Source organism: Chelonoidis abingdonii, chromosome 7 (assembly GCF_003597395.2).
Source record: "Chelonoidis abingdonii isolate Lonesome George chromosome 7, CheloAbing_2.0, whole genome shotgun sequence".
Classification (NCBI taxonomy): Eukaryota; Metazoa; Chordata; order Testudines; family Testudinidae; genus Chelonoidis; species Chelonoidis abingdonii.
The window spans coordinates 81,508,807-81,527,404 of record NC_133775.1 but is presented as its reverse complement, the minus strand read 5'-3'; the positions used below and the strand labels follow the sequence as shown (position 1 = coordinate 81,527,404).

Here is an 18,598-nt window from a genome sequence, read left to right as displayed (position 1 = left end):
GAGAGGTTATCTTGATTTGCTGTCAAATTGTGAGGGTATATCTAGTGGGGTTCTGCAGCGGTCAGTCTTGGGTTTGGTACTATTCAATATTTTCCTGAATGACTTGGATAATAGAATAAAGAATATGCTTATAAAATTTGCAGATGGCACTGAGCTGGGAGGGATAGCAAGCACCATGGAGGACAGGTTTAAAATTCAAAATGACCTTGCAAATTGGAGAATTTGTCTGAATTCAAAAAGATAAAATCCATTAAAGACAAGTGCAAAGTATTTTACTTAGGAAGAAAAAAATCAAATGCACAACTGCAAACTAGGGAATAACTGAACTGGCTAGGTGGTAGTAATGCTGAAAAGGACCTGGGGTTATAAAGGACCACAAACTGAATATGAGTAATCAATGGCATGCAGCTGCAGAGAAAGCAAATACGATTCTGGGGTATATTAACAGAAGTGTTGTATGTAAGACACAGGAGGTAACTGTCCTGCTTTATTTGGCACTGGTGAGGCCCCAGCTGGAGTCGTGTATCCAGTTCTGGACACCACAATTTAAGATGGATGCAGACACACTGGAAAGAATCCAGAGGAGAGGAACTAAAATGAGAAAAGGTTTAAAAAACCTGACCTATCAGGAAAGGCTGAAAAAACTGGACAAGTTTAGTCTTGAGAAGAGAAAACTGAGGGGCAACCTGATAACAGTCTTCCAATATGTTAAGGGCTGTTATAAAGAGGACAGTGAGGAATTGTTCTCCTTTTCCACTGAAGATAGGACAAGAAGTAATGGGCTTAATCTGCAGCAAGGAAGATTTAGGTTAGATATTAGGAAAAACTTTCTAACTATAAGGGTGGTTAAGCTCTGGAACAGACTTCCAAGGGAGGTCGTGGCGTCCTCATCATTGGATGCGTTTAAAAAACAAGTTGGACAAATCCCTATTGGGATGGTCTAGATTTACTTGGTCCTGTCACAGAGCAGGGGGCTGGACTTCATGACTTCGAGGTTCCTTCGATCCCTACATTTCTAACATTCTATGATTTGTCAGCTTCTGCGGGTAACCTAGTGTCTAGAGAAAAGTACTGGGTTGAGGAAGGGTTTTAAGTTTTCCCTACACATTTGGCAGGACATGGTGGGGCTGAGCAAGGCGTGCTGAAAGGGAGCTGGGGCTGAGGACATTCTTCAATTTCTGCAAGGTGATGCAAGCTCAGGGACTCTTTGGTCCCGTTTGGAGCGCACTGAAGTTAAAGAGGCTTCACATGAGTGTGGAGGTCCACCCATGCAGATCATCTTGCAGGATAAAGGTGCACAGGAGAAAGTTCCCCTCTTGGGCATTTTAGGAATTACATAGCTGGGGAAAGCATAAGGCAGCCCAACTCTGGCATTGCCTGACCTAGCATTAGCATTAAGTTTTCTCATGGTAAAATTCACCTCTATTTACAGACAGTACATGGCCTCTTGGCACTTCACTACCACATATAGGGCTTAAGTGACGCAACTGCCTTGAACAGTCTCTCTGCTCAGGGGTGAATTTCACCCTTCATATAATTTCTGGTATGGAGAACATACATTCACATGTCACAGTAATCTAAGCAACTCTTGATGATTTCATTTAATTAATTTTATTTTTAAAAATAAACACAGTTATAAACTAACTTGGCACCATATTCAGAGGGCTGGAAACTGAATAGCAAGGCAGCATCTCTTTTACGTGATTGCATGAAGTTAAATGTAGCCCCTGACTTCAAATTTTCCCATTTATTGTAAGTCTGAGATGGATCTGTTCCAAAACCCTGGATCCAAACACCCAGAAGACTGGCAAAGTCCAATAATCTGGTTCCAGTACAAATTTTGTAATTCAAATATTCAAGTGTAATTTTTGTTTATGGAGGAAAATTGATAATGTTATTGCATAGTCAATAGTGGGAACAATGACCAAATCTTTTCTTAATGTTACTGTCTGAGGAAGCATGGATTATTCATATGTAATGGTGCAATAAATATCATTCAATTAATTAAACTTAATATTTTTCCACATATACTGATCCTTTCACTAATCCCTTTTGAGATATATTATATATTAGAGAACTAGATAGATATATTTTGGTACCAAAACAGCTCAAGCTGTTTCCAAGGAAACATGATGATGCCACTTGGCAGTACCATTAGGTCAATGAATCTAAGTATCAGATGGAACAAAAGCTTCACTAAGCAAAATTATTTCTAATGATAAGCAATTTGAAAGCCTGGAAGGGACAATAAATTGCAACAGTGTTAGGATGGAGTTTGACTGAGGCTATTACAGTGGGCATTTTCAGATCACAAACAGTAATGTTTGACAGTTGAAATGCTATAAAATTAAGTAATCTAATTTTCTATACCTAATGATAGTAATATAGCCACTCACATTGAAACAGGGCAATCAGGCTTTTAGCAAAGGTGTCTTATTAAAAGGTTTCAGTCAAAGATACAAGAATAATTTTTATAGCAGGGGTGGACAGAGCCCTTGAAATAAGGAAGCAGCCAGTCAACCAGAAGTGTCTTTATTAAAATTTGTGAAGAGCTAGGGAAGCTGAAATATTTAAAAGGAAAAGTTCCAAATTGCAGCCTGTCTTGATACTGTTATAATCAGCTGGGAAACACACTCTAAAATCTAGGCTGATATTTTAATATTGTGTAAGTGTGCCCTCTTAGCATGTTTAATTCATGCAAAGCCCACTGTGGATAAACATGCTTGCCTAGGTATTAAAATATATGCATTAGGACTGGGTCTGCAGAACTGCATACATACCTAAAAAGTGAGAACCTAAATATCTATTGATTTAAACTATCCCACTGGTAGTAAGAAATCATAAAAACAACTACGCTTTTGCAATGACACAAAAAATAATTGTATCCGCTCCCTCTGCTGGAAACCATTCCTTTGAGTGCTATTTTCAGAACTGTACACTTTCTGATAATATTAAGGATAATGACTGTAAGCAAAAAGTAACAATGCTGCTTTTAATCTGGTGAATGACACAAAATATAGTTTCCCAAATAAAAAAATGGAAAGAAATGTTAGTTTATAAGTGGTTATTATAAAAATGAATATAAAATGGAGTGGTTCGTAGTTTTGTATTAATAAATGGCAAAAAAGTGAAACAAACACTGATTAATCCTCACAATTTAGGGTGAATAGGACAGTCAGGGAACTGAACTCTCTAAGTCATGAAAGTAATATTTAATCTCTAGTAGCATCAGGACACAGGCACAGCCTGAAACACGGGTTGGGAAAACAACAGTTCCTCATTTTTCATGTAAAGGTGTGACTACACTTATGGTGCCTGTAAAGTACAGACACCGCACACTCTGCTGGCATAGGGATAAATAGCAGTGTAGATGGTAAGGTACGGTTTAGATGAGGAGAGCAGAGTGCCCTGCACACCTGAACCCTATGGTAAATACCCTACACCAATGGCCAAGCAGTGCCTACCATGTCTACACTGCTATTTTTAGTTAGTGCAGTGTACTGCAGCCTCCCCGCGCCAGAGCCTTTCCCTGCTGCGCCCAGTAGCTTCTTGCTGCCTTCCCCACCAGAACCTTTTACTGCTGCGGGTAGCTACACACCACAGTGACAAGTGTGGATGCAGCCTGCCTTCACTGCAGCATGTAGCTATACATGTAGTGCCTGTACTCTACTCGCTGCCATAAGTGTTGATACGGCATGTATCTGAATGATATGACACCAAATCCAGAGTCCAGTGAAGTCGATGGGGGTCCTGCCATTGACTCGCATGGGCATTGGATCAAGATCTATGTGAAAATCTGTCTGAGTAAACTTCCTAATTCAAACATGGATAGGAACACAATGTTCATCTTTCACGGTCAAAGTGACTACTAAAAGGCATTTTTGTGTCAAAGCAGCTCAGTCAAGTATCAGTTTTAACACACTGCCAGAGACTGTGAAAATCTTTATGTGCAGCTGAAAAATACCCACAAAGGTGAAAAATTCTTTCCTGCCATTAAATATGACACAATCACAAATTATTCCCAGCCTTGTTTGTGCAACCAATAACCCAGTGAACTGTAAACAAAGAGAAACACCGGCATTATTTGTTTATGTCTACACAGCACTTGAAATTGTGCTTGACCTAGGCTAAAAATAGGAGTGTGGCCACTGTGGCAAGGTGGCGGCTTGAGCTAGCCACCTGAGTATATAGCCAGCGGGTTGGACAGGACTGCATTTGGGCGTTTAGCCCAAGGCACCGCTATGGCTACCCTGCTATTTTTAGCATATTAGCTCTGCTCGAGACAGTCTGTCTGTCTACCTGTGTTGGGAAACACTCTTCCAGCTGCTGTGTTGACACATCATTTATTTGAGAGCATATGATAAACTAGTTCCTTTCCTGACATTCAAGAGTAAGTAAATGCCGGATGGTTCCCTGTTCTGAGGTCACTTGTAATAGCAGACAAGCACACAGAGATTAGGAAAAGGGAAACAGAGGGACCTGTTAAAAACTGAACAGATTCACTGTTGACAGCATAGCAGAGGTGAGTTTTTGAGAGAGACTTAAAAGCAGACAGGGCATGATTCTTGGGGACTAGTTCAAGGTTGTCACTCCATGCATAGGGGATGCATGGAGGCAACTGCAAGAAGTAGGGGAAAAGGCAGACAAGGCTAGGAATGCTGGCAGCACAGAAAAGCACATGTGGAATACTGCATTTTGGAATGTATGGTTTGACCAATATAGAAGAAAAAGCAATGCAGATGGTGACCAATGAAAATGAATTCCACTATCGTTAGTGCCCTTGTCCTTCAATCTGCAGGGTGACTGCTAGGAGGATTGTTTCCCTCTCTCTCCTTCCTACCAAAGGGTGAGATGCCACAGCATGAACTGGCTGGTTGGGGAAAGGCTGTTAACAAAATTGATAAAAATAAAGGAAGGAGCAACAAAACACTGCAAGACCTCCGCTCTGCTAAACTCCTTCCCCCCACAAAAACAAACATATACTCCATATTTAAAACAAGTAAACACCACAGAGGTTACTTTTGAGCCAAAAAAAAATGCAATAGTAACAAAGAGTTTGTTTTGTTTGGATAGTTAGGGTGTATTTTCAGTGCACAGTGGATGGGATTAAGTACACAACTTCCATTAACAGTTGCGCCAGTTTCCCATTCACAGATGGAAGCACAGATCAGACTGTATCTCTTTATTTAACAATGTGTACTTGTATGAAAATAGATACAATAAGAAAGGAATCCAGAAAATATTTAAGAAGAAAAGTCAGAAATATTATAGAAAAACCTTGAAAACTCTTTGCAAATGTTTAGGCTGGGATTTGCAAATTCCAATGGGAACTGAGTTCCCCGTCCTTTTAGGTTTAGATATTCATTTTATAGAATAAGTTTTTGACATTTAGGTTTTTTGATTAAATTGAAAAAAAAAAACAACCAACCAACCAACCAACAAACAAACAACCCCTCTTCTCTGCCCTCTGTCTGTCCACACTGAAACTGAGCATGGAAACTCTAAAGCAGTTGCAGAAGTTCTAAATTCTCCAAATCTTCAATTTCAGTGAATTAAAAATAAATGAAGATGGTTCAGATAGTTCTCTCCATCTGAATACTCAAACACTTTGATTTCACAATTCTCTTAAAGTATGGGACAGTAGCAGGACCACACAGAGGTGTTCAGGGTCAGGGCCAAAATCTGAAACTGAAGCGCCCACCCGTCCCTGCCCAGCATCTAAGGCTCCAATGGTGGGGTGGTAGGAAGAGTGAGCCCACTCCACATGCACCCTGTACTGGTGGCCCTTGTCCCATGGAGCTGAGCCCAGCTTCCCCCTTCTGCTGTTGCAACCTAGCACGGGGGGTCCTTGTGCTGATTTGAGTCCACAGTGGCTGAGCCAAACCTGAATGCCAGGCTGCAATAGACCCCTCTCTCCCACCCCAGCCCAGGTAGTCCTAGACAGTGGCACCATCAAAAAAACTAAGAGGATTACTTACATCGTGGACAAAGAGACAAGTGTATTGAAAGCTCCAGGAGTGATGGTGGTGATGCGATTGTCGTAGAGAGAGAGCAACCTTACTGAGCTTAGTCCTGTGAAGGTGTCATTGTTCACACAGCTGATTAAGTTGCTCCTCAGCATCCTGCAAAGATTCAGACATGGAATTAGAATACTCCTGGAGACTGTAGTGAAGGTGGTGGTGGTGGTGGCCTAATCTAAAGGCAGGGGTCCACAAATGCCATTTCTAACATTCATCTGTTGTAATACAGGACAGTGACTGATGCTAAATGAGCATCAGACCCTATTCTGTTTTGACTACCAAGAGTACAAATAGCTAACAAAGGGTCCTTCTCACCTCAAAGGTGTACCATTATGAATCTCAAACTCCATTATTATACTTGTTCACACATGGTATTAAAGAGTGGTGGACACTCTGCAGCTAGGAATTACAGTGGAACCAACCCCCTTCACTAGCATCAGACATGCAGTCAGCTTTAAAAGTCTAATGATTTACTGAGTATGGGAGTAATCTAAAATGGATTTCTGAGGCCACCTGATATGGACTCTGGCTACCCTCTGAGCATAACAATACTTACATTGCTTTAACAAAATGACTATCCTAAATAGCTTTTCAAAATTTGTATTTGAACAGTATGAAAGGAGACAACAACAGTGGAAGCTTATGTATGGTATAGGAAAAGGTTTCCACACCAAAACAAGCTCTGAAATCTTATCATCATCATTAACTTTCCTATAGCAGTCAGAGGGGAAAAAAAGTTATGACCCCATAAAATGCCTCTTTGCTCAACGCTCGTACCAGATGAACATACATTGCTGTGAGTTGTTATGGTAACAATGAATTTGATGGTAAAGCCTAACTGAATTGAAATACTGTAATATCTAATTTTGCTTCATAGCCACAAAGGCTTTAGAGCTATTCAAGAAGTATGTGTCACATTTCATAGAAAAGACTGTAGTGGTACATTAATGTTACTATTCATCTTCAGATTAAACATTATTCAGTATCTAAAGCATACCACCAGAAGGTCCCAAAACACATGCGATCATGTGCTCCCACTCCAATAATCTAAGTATGTAAACTAAAGGGGAAATAATTCTCTGCTCTGAAATCCACGCAGTCTGCACTGAGTTCAGTATACTCTGTTGTCACATTCCACACTGATACCAGCCAGCTAGGCAGTTGGATACTACATTGATAGGAGGCACTTTACCATTGCCTGAGAGAGATTAGATTTAGCAAAACAGGTATAGATATTTACATTGTAATCAGGCATTTGGTGTGAAAGGCTATGACCTGAAACTAAGTTTTAAGTGGATAAACTTCCAAATCCAGTTATCACCTCGGACACCTATAATATAAATAGATGGGTCCTAGTGCCATAAGCAGTGGTTAAATAGAGCATGTTAAAAATGGGGAGACTAAAAAGCACAAGACAAGAGATGTTAACAGGACACCAAAAAGTTGGGGGGAACTTGTCCCTTCATGCAATGGTTCCATTTATACCATAAACACTAGAAGGAACATGCTATTATAAGAGAAGGGGGTGTCTAAGGCCCTGGTTGGATTAGGTCAATTCTGGAAATACATTATATTGAAGTCATGTCAGAATGACGTTCTTTTTGGGTTCTATATGTTTTAGATGCAGGACCGGCACCCTAGGCACACGGCCATTTCGCCGCCCCCCGCGCTGATCCCGCGGCTCCGGTGGAGCTGCCGCAGGCATGCCTGCAGCAGGTCAACCAGAGCAGCCTGCCGCCCCCCGGCAAAATGCCGCCCCCTCAATAATCCTGGTGCCCTAAGCGATTGCCTAGGCTGCCTAAATGGTAGCACCAGCCCTGTTTAGATGGTAACTTCACATAGCTAGGCAGGTTTTTAAATGCCCATCTATCTCTGTAACTATTTAATACATTTATAGAAGCACACAGGATTTTCAAAACCAATGCATGCCTCTGTCCAACATGGCCTCTTGGTTTAAGGCTATAGTTTTTATGCTCAAAGAATGCAGGTTTATAGATCCAAATATAGTCTCTGAAGCCAACTCTGGCTTCTCTACCACACACTGGGTGCCCTTTCTGAAGGAAAACTTATACTTACAGATTTTCATTTCATGCTGTGTATATTTAGACTGCTTCAGCAGCTTGGGGAAAATGCAGGTCAGGTCAGCAGCATAGCGCAAATGCTAAATATCTTTCTATGAAAAAATACTTATTTTGTTTGGGAGCCATGCCATGGGCTGTTTTCATAGCATAAAAAGTTAATTTAATATCCACAAACAGTATTTAAAAGTTTCTTAGTAAAACACACACATCAGATAGACTAAGCCAAAGAAAAGCAAGAGCTGAAGAAACAGCGAAGGAAAAGTTCTCCAGTTTTTGTCTCTACAGGCCAAGTTGTGAGGTCCTCACTCAGGCAAACCTCCAAGTCATGTCAGGGTTGTTTTGCTTGTGTAGGACTGAAGGGTTTGGCACTATGATACTTCGCAAACTAAGAAACACTTGTTGCTGTGGCTAAACTGAGCTTTTTTAAAATTCCATTTGGCATTTTGGAGCCAATTGCAGGGGGAAGTCACATTGCTCAGATGTTATGTCCTCCTAGAACAGAGAGATTATGCAAACAGGATATCAATCACATGCCATCATTCCTTCTGATTTTACTGGAAGCTTTATCTCTGGTGTATGGAGCAGAAGCAAACTATGATCCATTTTCCAGTGTCCGCCATTTGTCTATATGTCTAGGCACTTATTTGACCCCCATCACTGTAGGAACCTCATATGCATAAAAGAATTTATCCTTAACACTTATGAGAGATTGGAAACTTAAAAAACAGAGATATTAAGTAGCTTGCAAAAGGCCACACGGGAAGTCTGTGGCAGAGCTGGGAATTTAAACCTTAATATCCTGGAATCTAGTACAGTGTGTTCACCATGAGACCATATTGCGTTATACAATCACCATTATCTCTGACATAATCACAGATAACGCCACAGTGAATTAAACCAAAGTGAATTTTAAAAGTCAAATTTTAGAAAGGATCTTAATTAATTCTAACTAACTAAAACACCATAAAAATACACAGTGATCTGTGAACACAGTAAAACTCATTCCCTGTCCCAAATAATTTACTGTCTAATAACTGTGGTGTAATTAGGTACGGTTGTAACCAAGCTCTCCCAAACAAGCAGCCATACTTTTCAGTCGGACATAGGTTTCACACTTACATTGTCTTGAGTCCTGTGAGGCCTCTAAACATTCGCCCTTGCACAGATTCCAGCTGATTCCCCGTCAGCATCAGTTCCTGCACCCCAGTTGCCCCATCAAAGGCACCTTCTCGGATCTCCTTGATCTTATTGTTGTTCAGGTTTCTGGTGGGGGAAAGCAAAGGTAATAGGAAAAAGATTACTGTCTTGTTCCAAACATTTGTCAGCACAAGAGACAGAGAGGCTTAATGAAGGCTATGTGCATTGCAGAAATTATCCAGCCAGGTTTTCAATCTGTAACATAGGGCAAACAGCAGTTTGAAATCATAACATACAAACAGCTCCCCTTTCACAACATTTATCACAAACACAATCATACCAGGAGAGGAGGCAAAACTGAGGTAAGCACGTGAGACCAAAGTCAAAGGAACTGCGCCCTGTTACATCTGGTCTGAATCAGGCTCTTAATGGGCTCGATCCTGCAAGGTGCAGAGCATTCTGGCACACTACTTGTGCATACAGTTAAACATCTGCTTAAGTGGTTTTACTGGACTGGTTTTCCTGCAAGCCTCATCTAACCATAGGGAGCAAAGCACATAGCCCTGAGATATGGACCACCTTTACTTGTGTCTATTGTACAGCACCAAACACCACACTAGCTTTAAATGTGTAAGCAATAATGAAGTGGAGAAACAAAGTCAAATTCAAAGGGAATGATGAATGTAAATGTACAACATAATTAAACTACAAAATGGTTTAAACCTGAAATGAAACCTGGGTTGAATGTGCTGTATTTGTGAAAAAGCCAAATGGATTGAAAACTTCCATTTGATAAAATGCTGTTAGAGATTTATTAAAATAGGCTATGCTTATTTATGACAATTATGCCTTAAGTTCTTCAGAACCTTAGGGCTTGGGCTCAACCCTATAAATATTCACTATGAGGCTCAGTGCATGCTACTCTGAATAATTCTATTGACTTCAGAGTTACTGTTCATAATAGTAAGCACTATTCTTTGTAATAAGGCTCTGAAGTATAGGGCCATGCATAAAACACATTTCCGTTCTCCAAAAAGCATACTGTCTAAAGGCCAGACTCTGACATCGATACTCATATTGAGAAGCACCTTATTGCAGAAGTGGTCCCATTGCTATTCAACACGAGTAAGGGATTCAGAATATGTGCCTAAATGAGGGAAAACAAGCAAACAAGAAGGCATTGGACTTGTGCCTGGGCCATGCTTTTCTGAAGAATGGACAGTTTGATTAGGATAAAAGTTAATGGAACACATGGCAGCAGTACAATTCTGGCCTTAGATGCAAACAAACACTGTGGGGCTTGCTCTTTGCAGAACTTGTCCCTGAATGAAAGGAACTTTGTAGACTGGAGATGGGTTTCATGTGGTAAACTCCGGTAAGCTGGTTTATGTCTCCTGAAAAACTGTCAGATACTGGACCATACAGCATGTGACCCATCACCTCTTGAGCGTTCTGCAGCCAGCAAGGAGGGGAAAGAATGCCAACTATAAGGAGGAAAAAAATCATGAAAATATATATACCTTTTTTTGGGGGGGGGGTAGGGGGAGTTCAAAAAGTTTCTTGTGCTTTGTACTTTCGTCTATGATGTGAAGACAAGAGTTTATGTTCAGTGTCAAAGCCAACCTAGTATGGATATTATGACATATGAATTTAATTTGGGGCTGAACTGTTGTCTGATGAAAGTTTATAGCTCAGTATCTCTTTTGCGTCTGTTTTGAATCCATACATTATGTTACTTCTCCTATTGCTCACAATGACTCTCTTTCCCTGGTGGTGACCATGATGTGATGCATATTTGCAGTTTTGTTCTCTGACTGGTAATTCATACATCTTTGACCTGTAGTTCACCATTAATAATCCAACCTGCACTTGTAGTGATTAGGTTTCATTACTATCTGAAGGCTGTTTGGTCATCCATGTAAAAGAGTGGTTGTAATCCACTTCCTAGAGGACATATATCATGTTGCAAAAACCAAACACTCTTAGTAGGCTGGCCAGAGACTGGAGAAGGCCATATCTTCTCACCCTACAAATTGAACACAATCAGGTCAGGAATAAGGCATATTAGTTGACACTGTGTCAAAGCTTGCACCTTTCACTGTCAGAAGATGCACAGAGTAGAAATGGGACTTCAACCACCTGGATTATTGAACTCTGCTCTCTTCACCAGCAGCACATTACTACTTTTTAAGTGTCCAAAAACATGCTAGGTGTTTTATAGAATAGATAAAAATATATCCCCTGTCCTGAAGATCTTAAAATTCAGTATTAAATAGTACAAGCTAAACCAAACAGTAGAGGTGAGGAAAGACCAGGCTTACAACAGTAAATGGAGACAAGACTGTTCCGCAATCTGGGATTGTAGTCAAAGTAGATGTCTCACCAAGATCGATTCCCTTATTTTTCTTCCTGAACCCATTTTCTCTCCATTAGAATATAAAAAAAGAGATGGGTAGCTGACAGCAACTGTCCTCTACAAATCTACCATTATGTGAAGACGTCCCTAAAGCCTGACTGAAATTTTGAAAGAATCCTAGACCTTGGAAATAAGGGGCTTTTCACATTCAAGCTGCATAAAAAGATTCTCCCTGATGGCAAAATGGTGAGGAAAAAAATCAGCAAAACTTTAACTCTTCTTGTCTTATAATTTGGAAAAAAACAGGTTACCATTTTCAGAGGTGACAATGTAAATTCATAGTGAAAATGGCATGTTTCCATCTGGAATAAACTTCTGAAAAAACTCTGACTTCACAGCAGACTTTTACTACTTCAAACATTACAAGCCGTGTCCTTCAGGAATGCTGAGATTCCATACCAAATCATACTTGAAACAAGTGCTTTGAAATAATATTAGATCAATCTTGGCAACCTTCCAGCTCAATCCTATTTTCCATCTGTTACTCTGGATTTGTTTTAACAGAGATACATGAGTTTCCTTTTAAATGAATTTGTTGGGGGCGAATGATGCTGGGCTAATCTCTATCTAGTGAGTGGGTCATACTACAAGTGGCAGTAGTATAGGTTTCTTCATGCAGCCCAACTGGTGCACCTTGACCCTTCCATACAGCCTCTCCTTCTGGCTCCTTTCCCATTGGTCCTTCTGCTGGGACTGCTGGTGGGGCACAGACAGTTCAGAGACGTGAATATCTGTCTTCTGGAGTCAGGCCTCCAAGTCCTTGACATACCCCAGTTATTAACTTTTGGTTACTACCAACCTCAGCTAGATTTGATCCTGTATTACCTAGACATGAGGGGCTCAGGGTCCTATCATCCTAATTCAGAGCAAAGGAAGTTTCAGAAACACAGAGAATCATAATTCAAGCTAGTCCAGAGACACAGAAAACCAAAGGGTAGGCTTACCCACGACTAGAGCTGGACAGGAAATAATTTTCCCATCCCACAAAAATATTTGAAATTTCAGAAAATCTTCCCTGCTCTACAGTGGGAGGAAACCGAGACCTTCAGAAACGTCACAAATATTAGAGCAAGAGAGACACATGGGCATATGAGCCAAGAGGCTGGGGGTTACTGTACTCATCTGGGATGCGAGTGACCCAGTTCAAATCCCAGTTCTGCTTCATTTGTAGCAAAGACTTGGAAACCAAGTTGTCTACATCCCAGGTGAATGCCTTAGCCACCAGGCTATCCTATGGCCTTTGTTTCTTTCTCTCTTGTCATGACCAGAAATTCCATCCTGGACAGGAGGAAACCTCTCTCAGTGAAAGTTTCATCAAGCCAATCCCTTCTTGCAAAAAGTTTTGAGTTTGGCAAGTCAGCATTTTCTGACTAAAACTCATTTCGTCAAAAAATTCCACACCAGCTCTACTCACCACCTTTGCCATGATATATCCATCCTGAACTTTAAATAAAAATCCTTGAGTCCAAAAAATCCAGCACCCTTCTTGATTTTGAAAAAAAAAATTCAAACAAACTGTGAATTGGATTTCAAAGTCTGAAACCTACTTTTCAGGAGAGAATGTGGCCTTGTAGCTAGAACATGAGGTTTCAGGTTAAGAGTTCTATTCCCAGCTCTGACACTGACATGTTGCTGACCACAGAAAAGTCACCGTCCACTTTCCTGTGCCTATACTGGCTCTGACTTACATTGCTCACCCCCTTATAAATATCTGGGACAGCTCTAGAAAGTGTAAGATACATTCCCCCGTGCATCTACTTCAGAATGGGAGCATAATAATTGGGGTCTTTTTCAAAAATGCATACAGCACAACTTTATTAGATAGACCCTGTAATGGCTTTGTTGTATCCATGATGAACTATCATGTAAATTAGTACCAAAAGACTTATTAAAAATTGGACACATTTGATCCCCAGATTCAGGGGTCAATGAATCCTTTGGGACTATTTAAATACATGGCTTATTGACAGAACAGACAAAGGCTCCAAAGTGAAAACTGCCTGCACATGTGCCATTTTTAGTGGAGAAAGCTGCTGCCATTGCCTCCCCTTACAAATAGGTTAGGCTACTGCGCTGTACTATGGGTGTTCAAATGGGCATAAATACACAAAGATTGTGAGGTGTTCAGATACTGTGGAAATGGGGTGCATAAATGTACCTCACACAGTTTGAGGGGAGATTTCCTTTGTTATTATTAGAGGTAAGAGTCACTTTACCACCCAGTATTATAATGAGCATTTTATCCAGCAGAACCCTGGCGCATAGTGTTACATGTAAGGTTAAAAATGAGGGGAACAGGGAGCACAGTGGAACCCAGACCTGTGTTGATGAGCATCCACTGTGTAGCTGCCAGCTTAATCCTGCCTCGCAGTTGCAGGAGCGAGGCATGGATAAGGGCTTCATTACTATGAAGATCACTTCAGGCCATGACTCCACAGACACATCCATTCTCTGTCTACACACTGTCCCTTTTATTTTTAAGCTTTGCAGTTGTGCATATGAGAGAAAGATCACAGAGGGCTTGATACCACTAATTACCACTGCTGTATATTAAACGTAGGGCTCTAAATCTCATTTCTGTTCACAGGTAGCCTCCACCAGCACTTGTGCTGGGGTGCGATAGTCAGGCACAATGCACATAGACTAGCAGGATCAATATTCTGCATCTACAGAGCTCTGGTTAATTTGGCTGTTTTTACAAAACAGTGATAACCACTGACATCCCATTGCTACAATGCAATAAAATCCACCAAAAATGCATGGACAGCTGAAAAGGAAATGAGTCCTGAGGCATGTCTGTAAGCACTTAATGTGCATAGGCATGAATCAAAGGGGAACACCTACAAAGCCTGGTCATTGTTAAAGACTTTGCTCTCTAACCTGTTGGTAAAGTTTAAACCCCCATCCACATCTTGGGAGAGGAGGAAAAAAGAAGTCTCTTGGAAGACTGGGCCTATATCAAAGTGTGTCTCTGAACACACAGAATGCAGATCTATTAAGTCATAGAAGCAACATTTTTAGAGGGCCACTGCTCAGAGTCTTCTCTTTTTACATTAGTGGCTAAAGTTTATAATGGTGTTATACCCGTTGGTCATGCAGTGTTAACATAGCTATGGGAAAGGAAGATGGATTCTATTCTGGGTCATACATCAACAGAATTGTTTATCCTGTGCTAATTGCTGGGTTAAATTCTCTTTTAGGGCTTTATCCTGCTAGTCATCACTGTAGTATGTAAGCACTTTCCACATAAAATCAATAACAGCACAGCCCCTAGTGGAATATATGGAGTCTCTGGAACTTCTCCTGTTTCAGGGTAAAAACACTGCTTGTGTTAGGAGTTAAATTTTTAACTATTTCAATTGCTTTTTCTTGGTTTTAGGTTGATTCTTTCCCCAAGGGTTTTATAATATTTTTTTAAGTTGGTAGGAGAAGAGGGTTTGAGTACAAAAGCACATTAGTCATTCTTATGGAGGAAAGACCCTTTTTTAGTGTTTGAGCCATACTGAAGACAACTGAGCAATTTTGATTTGGGATCACTGGGCAACAATGAAGATAGAACTCACAAAACTAATGATAGAGTGAGTTGTTTTCAGAGCAGAACTGCTCTTTAAGGCTTTAATTATTAGAATAAACACTGCAATCCACTATCCACCAGAGAGTGCAGATTGAGAAAATAAAGGAAAAACTCAGGTGCACTCAGGCTGCTAGATTCTACAACATGCTCAATATCTGTCTATCTATCTGGTGAGCACCAAATAAAGTCCATTACAGTAATCCTTGGTAGAGGTAAAAGACATGGGTTGCCAGGGCAAGGTCAGTGTTTTGAAGAAAGGATGGCAATTTAGGAATGTTTTAAAGAAGAAAAGCCACTCTTGGCCATGGGTGACATTTGAGATTCTGTGTTCAAAAATGACCCCATACTGCAAACCCTATTGACACATTTGGAACAAGGGAAGCCACCGATCAAGTGATTCTATAGACATTTTCCCTTACCCATAAGCAATTATTCCTGAGAGTCCAGCTGCTGTTTTGCATCCACTCTGCAGCGTCAGCTAGGAAACCAAGAGAATTGCTGTGGTCCGAGACAGTATAAAATATAGGTATGTCTAGCATTGTGCTAATACTATAGACCAGTGGTTGCCAAACTTGTTCCGCTGCTTGTGCGGGGAAAGCCCCTGGCGGGCCAGGCTGGTTTGCTTACCTGCCACATCCGCAGGTTTGGCCGATCGTGGCTACCAGTGGTCGCGGTTTGCTGATCCAGGCCAATGGGAGTTGCTGGAAGCGACGTGGGCCGAGAGACGTACTGGCCGCCAGTTCCAGCAGCTCCTATTGGCCTGGAGCAGTGAACCACAGCCACTGGGAGCTGCGATTGGCTGCACCTGCAGACAAGGTAGGTACACAAACCGGCCTGGCCCACCACGGGCTTTCCCTGCACAAGCGGCGGAACAAGTTTGGGAACCACTGCTATAGACTGTTCCACCCTATATATGGGATTATATAGTTAATTACTGAAGTTAATCAGGAAAAAATTGATAGGCACAGAAGCTCTGCCCTTTTAAAAATCAGTTGATTTAAAAAAAATCATTTTAGTGGGTTTAATTTCTAAATAAAAGGATGCCTAACTTGATATTATGGGGTAGTGACCTTTAGAGTTTCTGTACCAAGGATTTAATTTCATTTGCAGCCCTATAACATGTAAAATCAGTTTACTCCTAAGCTGTAATTTCATACATTAAGAGTCAGCCTAGAAGGAATATTTTCAATTTATTTTAACCACTGGATGTAATTGTATATCATAGGCCAGGCTGTTGCCTATGAACCTTGCCTGACACATGCCATTATGAGACTCTGTTTTCAGTCGCTTGTAACTTTTTCAAACTCTTGCCATTTGGGCAGATATTTTCCATGCTGGTGTCTGCCTCAGGCTGACATTTAAAAAAATCAAGTCTCCCTAGGCTTTGAAGCAGGGACTTGAAATTTGGCCTTTGTGTCAGAGTAGGTCTACACATACAGTGGTGTGCAGAGTACCAATATTGTACACCTAGCTATCATGGGCATAAACAGCAACACAGATGGTGAGGTATTGCTTAGGAGAGTAGAGCAGAGTGCCCAACATGCCTGAATCCTATGGTATACACCGCGCATGGCTCTCTACATGACCAAACAGTGCCACCCACATCTACACTGCTATTTTTAGCACTGTTGTGTCTTGCTGCTTCCCCTTTGCTGGACATTGGCCCTTCTGTAATGAAAGATTCAGGCAGCTGGGAAAAGCTCTGGCCAGAACTTTTCCCTGCTGCCTCACCCCCGCTGGAGTCTTCCACGCCGCATTTAGCTACACACCACCGTGAGTATGGATGCAGCTTGCCTTTCACTGCGGTGTGCAGCTACATCTACCCTACACGTCGAACCACATGTAGATGAGTTCACAGAGACACACTTTATGCCATTCCTGTGAAAATCTCCCCAAATTTTGGCAAGTTATAAGCCTATGAAAAACTGCAGGTTGCATATACTGCCAAGAGTCTTGAGATTTTAGCGTTGAAGTCCCTAAAAATTCTGTCCATAATGGGCATGCTCCAGCCCAAGGCTGAGCAGGACTTGCCCTGCAGTTGCAGCTCTGGTGAGCTATGCCAGAGAAGGGTCTGGGTCCAGGCACCTGGACTGTGAGCAGGGAGACTCTCTCCCTCTCTCCTGTGCTTTCCGTGCCTCCTCTGCTTGGCCTTGGTGGTGTGGAGAAGGAATCTGCATGATTTGAACACAGAGGGGATAAGAGCCAGACCTGCTGGGGGAACCTTAGAGTGGCGGGGGTTGACTACGAATGGCAGGGGTTGAGAGAAGGAAACTTGGACTGAAAGTTGGGGTGTGGGGGAGACTGGGACTGGCCAGGCAAGGAGACTGGGACAAGGAGCCAGGAGGAGGGAAACAGATACACTGAGGAGCCTGAGGAAGGATTTTGGGCCAGAGTGGTCATTACTGGAGGCCATGATGGGGACAGGGACACACTGGATGGGGATCTGGTGAGTGGAGACTGAGGACAAGGATCTGGCCCTGCACTGGGGGTGAATCAGGGGTATGTAGTAAAGAAGGCTGTTGTGTGTAAGCCCCTCAGCCTCGTTTGTTGCAGACGTTGGAAGCTGTGTAGTGAATGAGGCAGGGGATTGCAGGAAGAAGAAGGATAGTTTCATGGCGAAGGCAGTTGAATGTGGCCCTGAAGAACTGGAGTCTAGTCCTGCCTCTGACAAAGAGTTCCTAGGTGATATTAAGCAAATCACTTCTCACAGATGGTCACTAATTGTGTGGGCTTTATTTTCTGGGTGACTAACCTGAGTCCCTGGGGTTTGATCTATAGAAGTGCTGAGCAACTGAAGTCAACAAGAGCTGTGCTTTGAACATAAAAATGTGCTACATAATGCTAAGTATTCTGAAAAACTGAGTCCCAAGTGTCTCAAATTTGGCATCCAAAATGAGTGGGAACTTCTGATTTTAATCTTTCTGTCCTTCAGTTCCCCATCTGTAAAATGGGGATCAGAGTAAGGCCTTCCCCACACACAGGGGTGTTGTGAAAGTAAATTCACTGTTTGTGAAGCACTCAGATACTACAGTGATGAGTGCCATAGAAAAGCTCATGACATACGTAACACCTGTCATGTGGTGCTTAGAAATGAATGTGGTAAAGACCCTCTTAATGATGTCCCTAAAATGGTGGTGAAATCAGTCTGCATTCCACAACCACACTGAAAAAAAGGGGGCTTGATCCAATTCTCTTGCTCCTTTTATATAAAAAAGTGGCAGCAATAGGTGGCTGTAAGGCTTAACCAACATCTTTTCCATCACGTTTCCTGCCATACACAATAAGCAGCTGTGATAGAACCATCTGCAACCCCATCCACCAGTGTCTCCCTGGCACAGACACTGCTAAGTAAGCCCCTTGTACTGCTCAC

At 41.7% G+C, this 18,598-nt stretch overlaps 1 protein-coding gene across 1 annotated transcript in view; it reads right to left on the bottom strand.

Annotated features, from left to right (window-relative positions):
- SLIT3 (slit guidance ligand 3) overlaps nucleotides 1–18,598 on the bottom strand; it is an 811,806-nt gene that overhangs the window by 170,458 nt on the left and 622,750 nt on the right. Inside the window, exons 17-18 of the mRNA XM_075068072.1 lie at nucleotides 9,221–9,364; nucleotides 5,979–6,122 (exon numbers count right to left, since the gene is read on the bottom strand). Coding sequence (XP_074924173.1) covers nucleotides 5,979–6,122; nucleotides 9,221–9,364 — 288 coding nt within the window. The remainder of the gene's footprint in view (nucleotides 1–5,978; nucleotides 6,123–9,220; nucleotides 9,365–18,598) is intronic.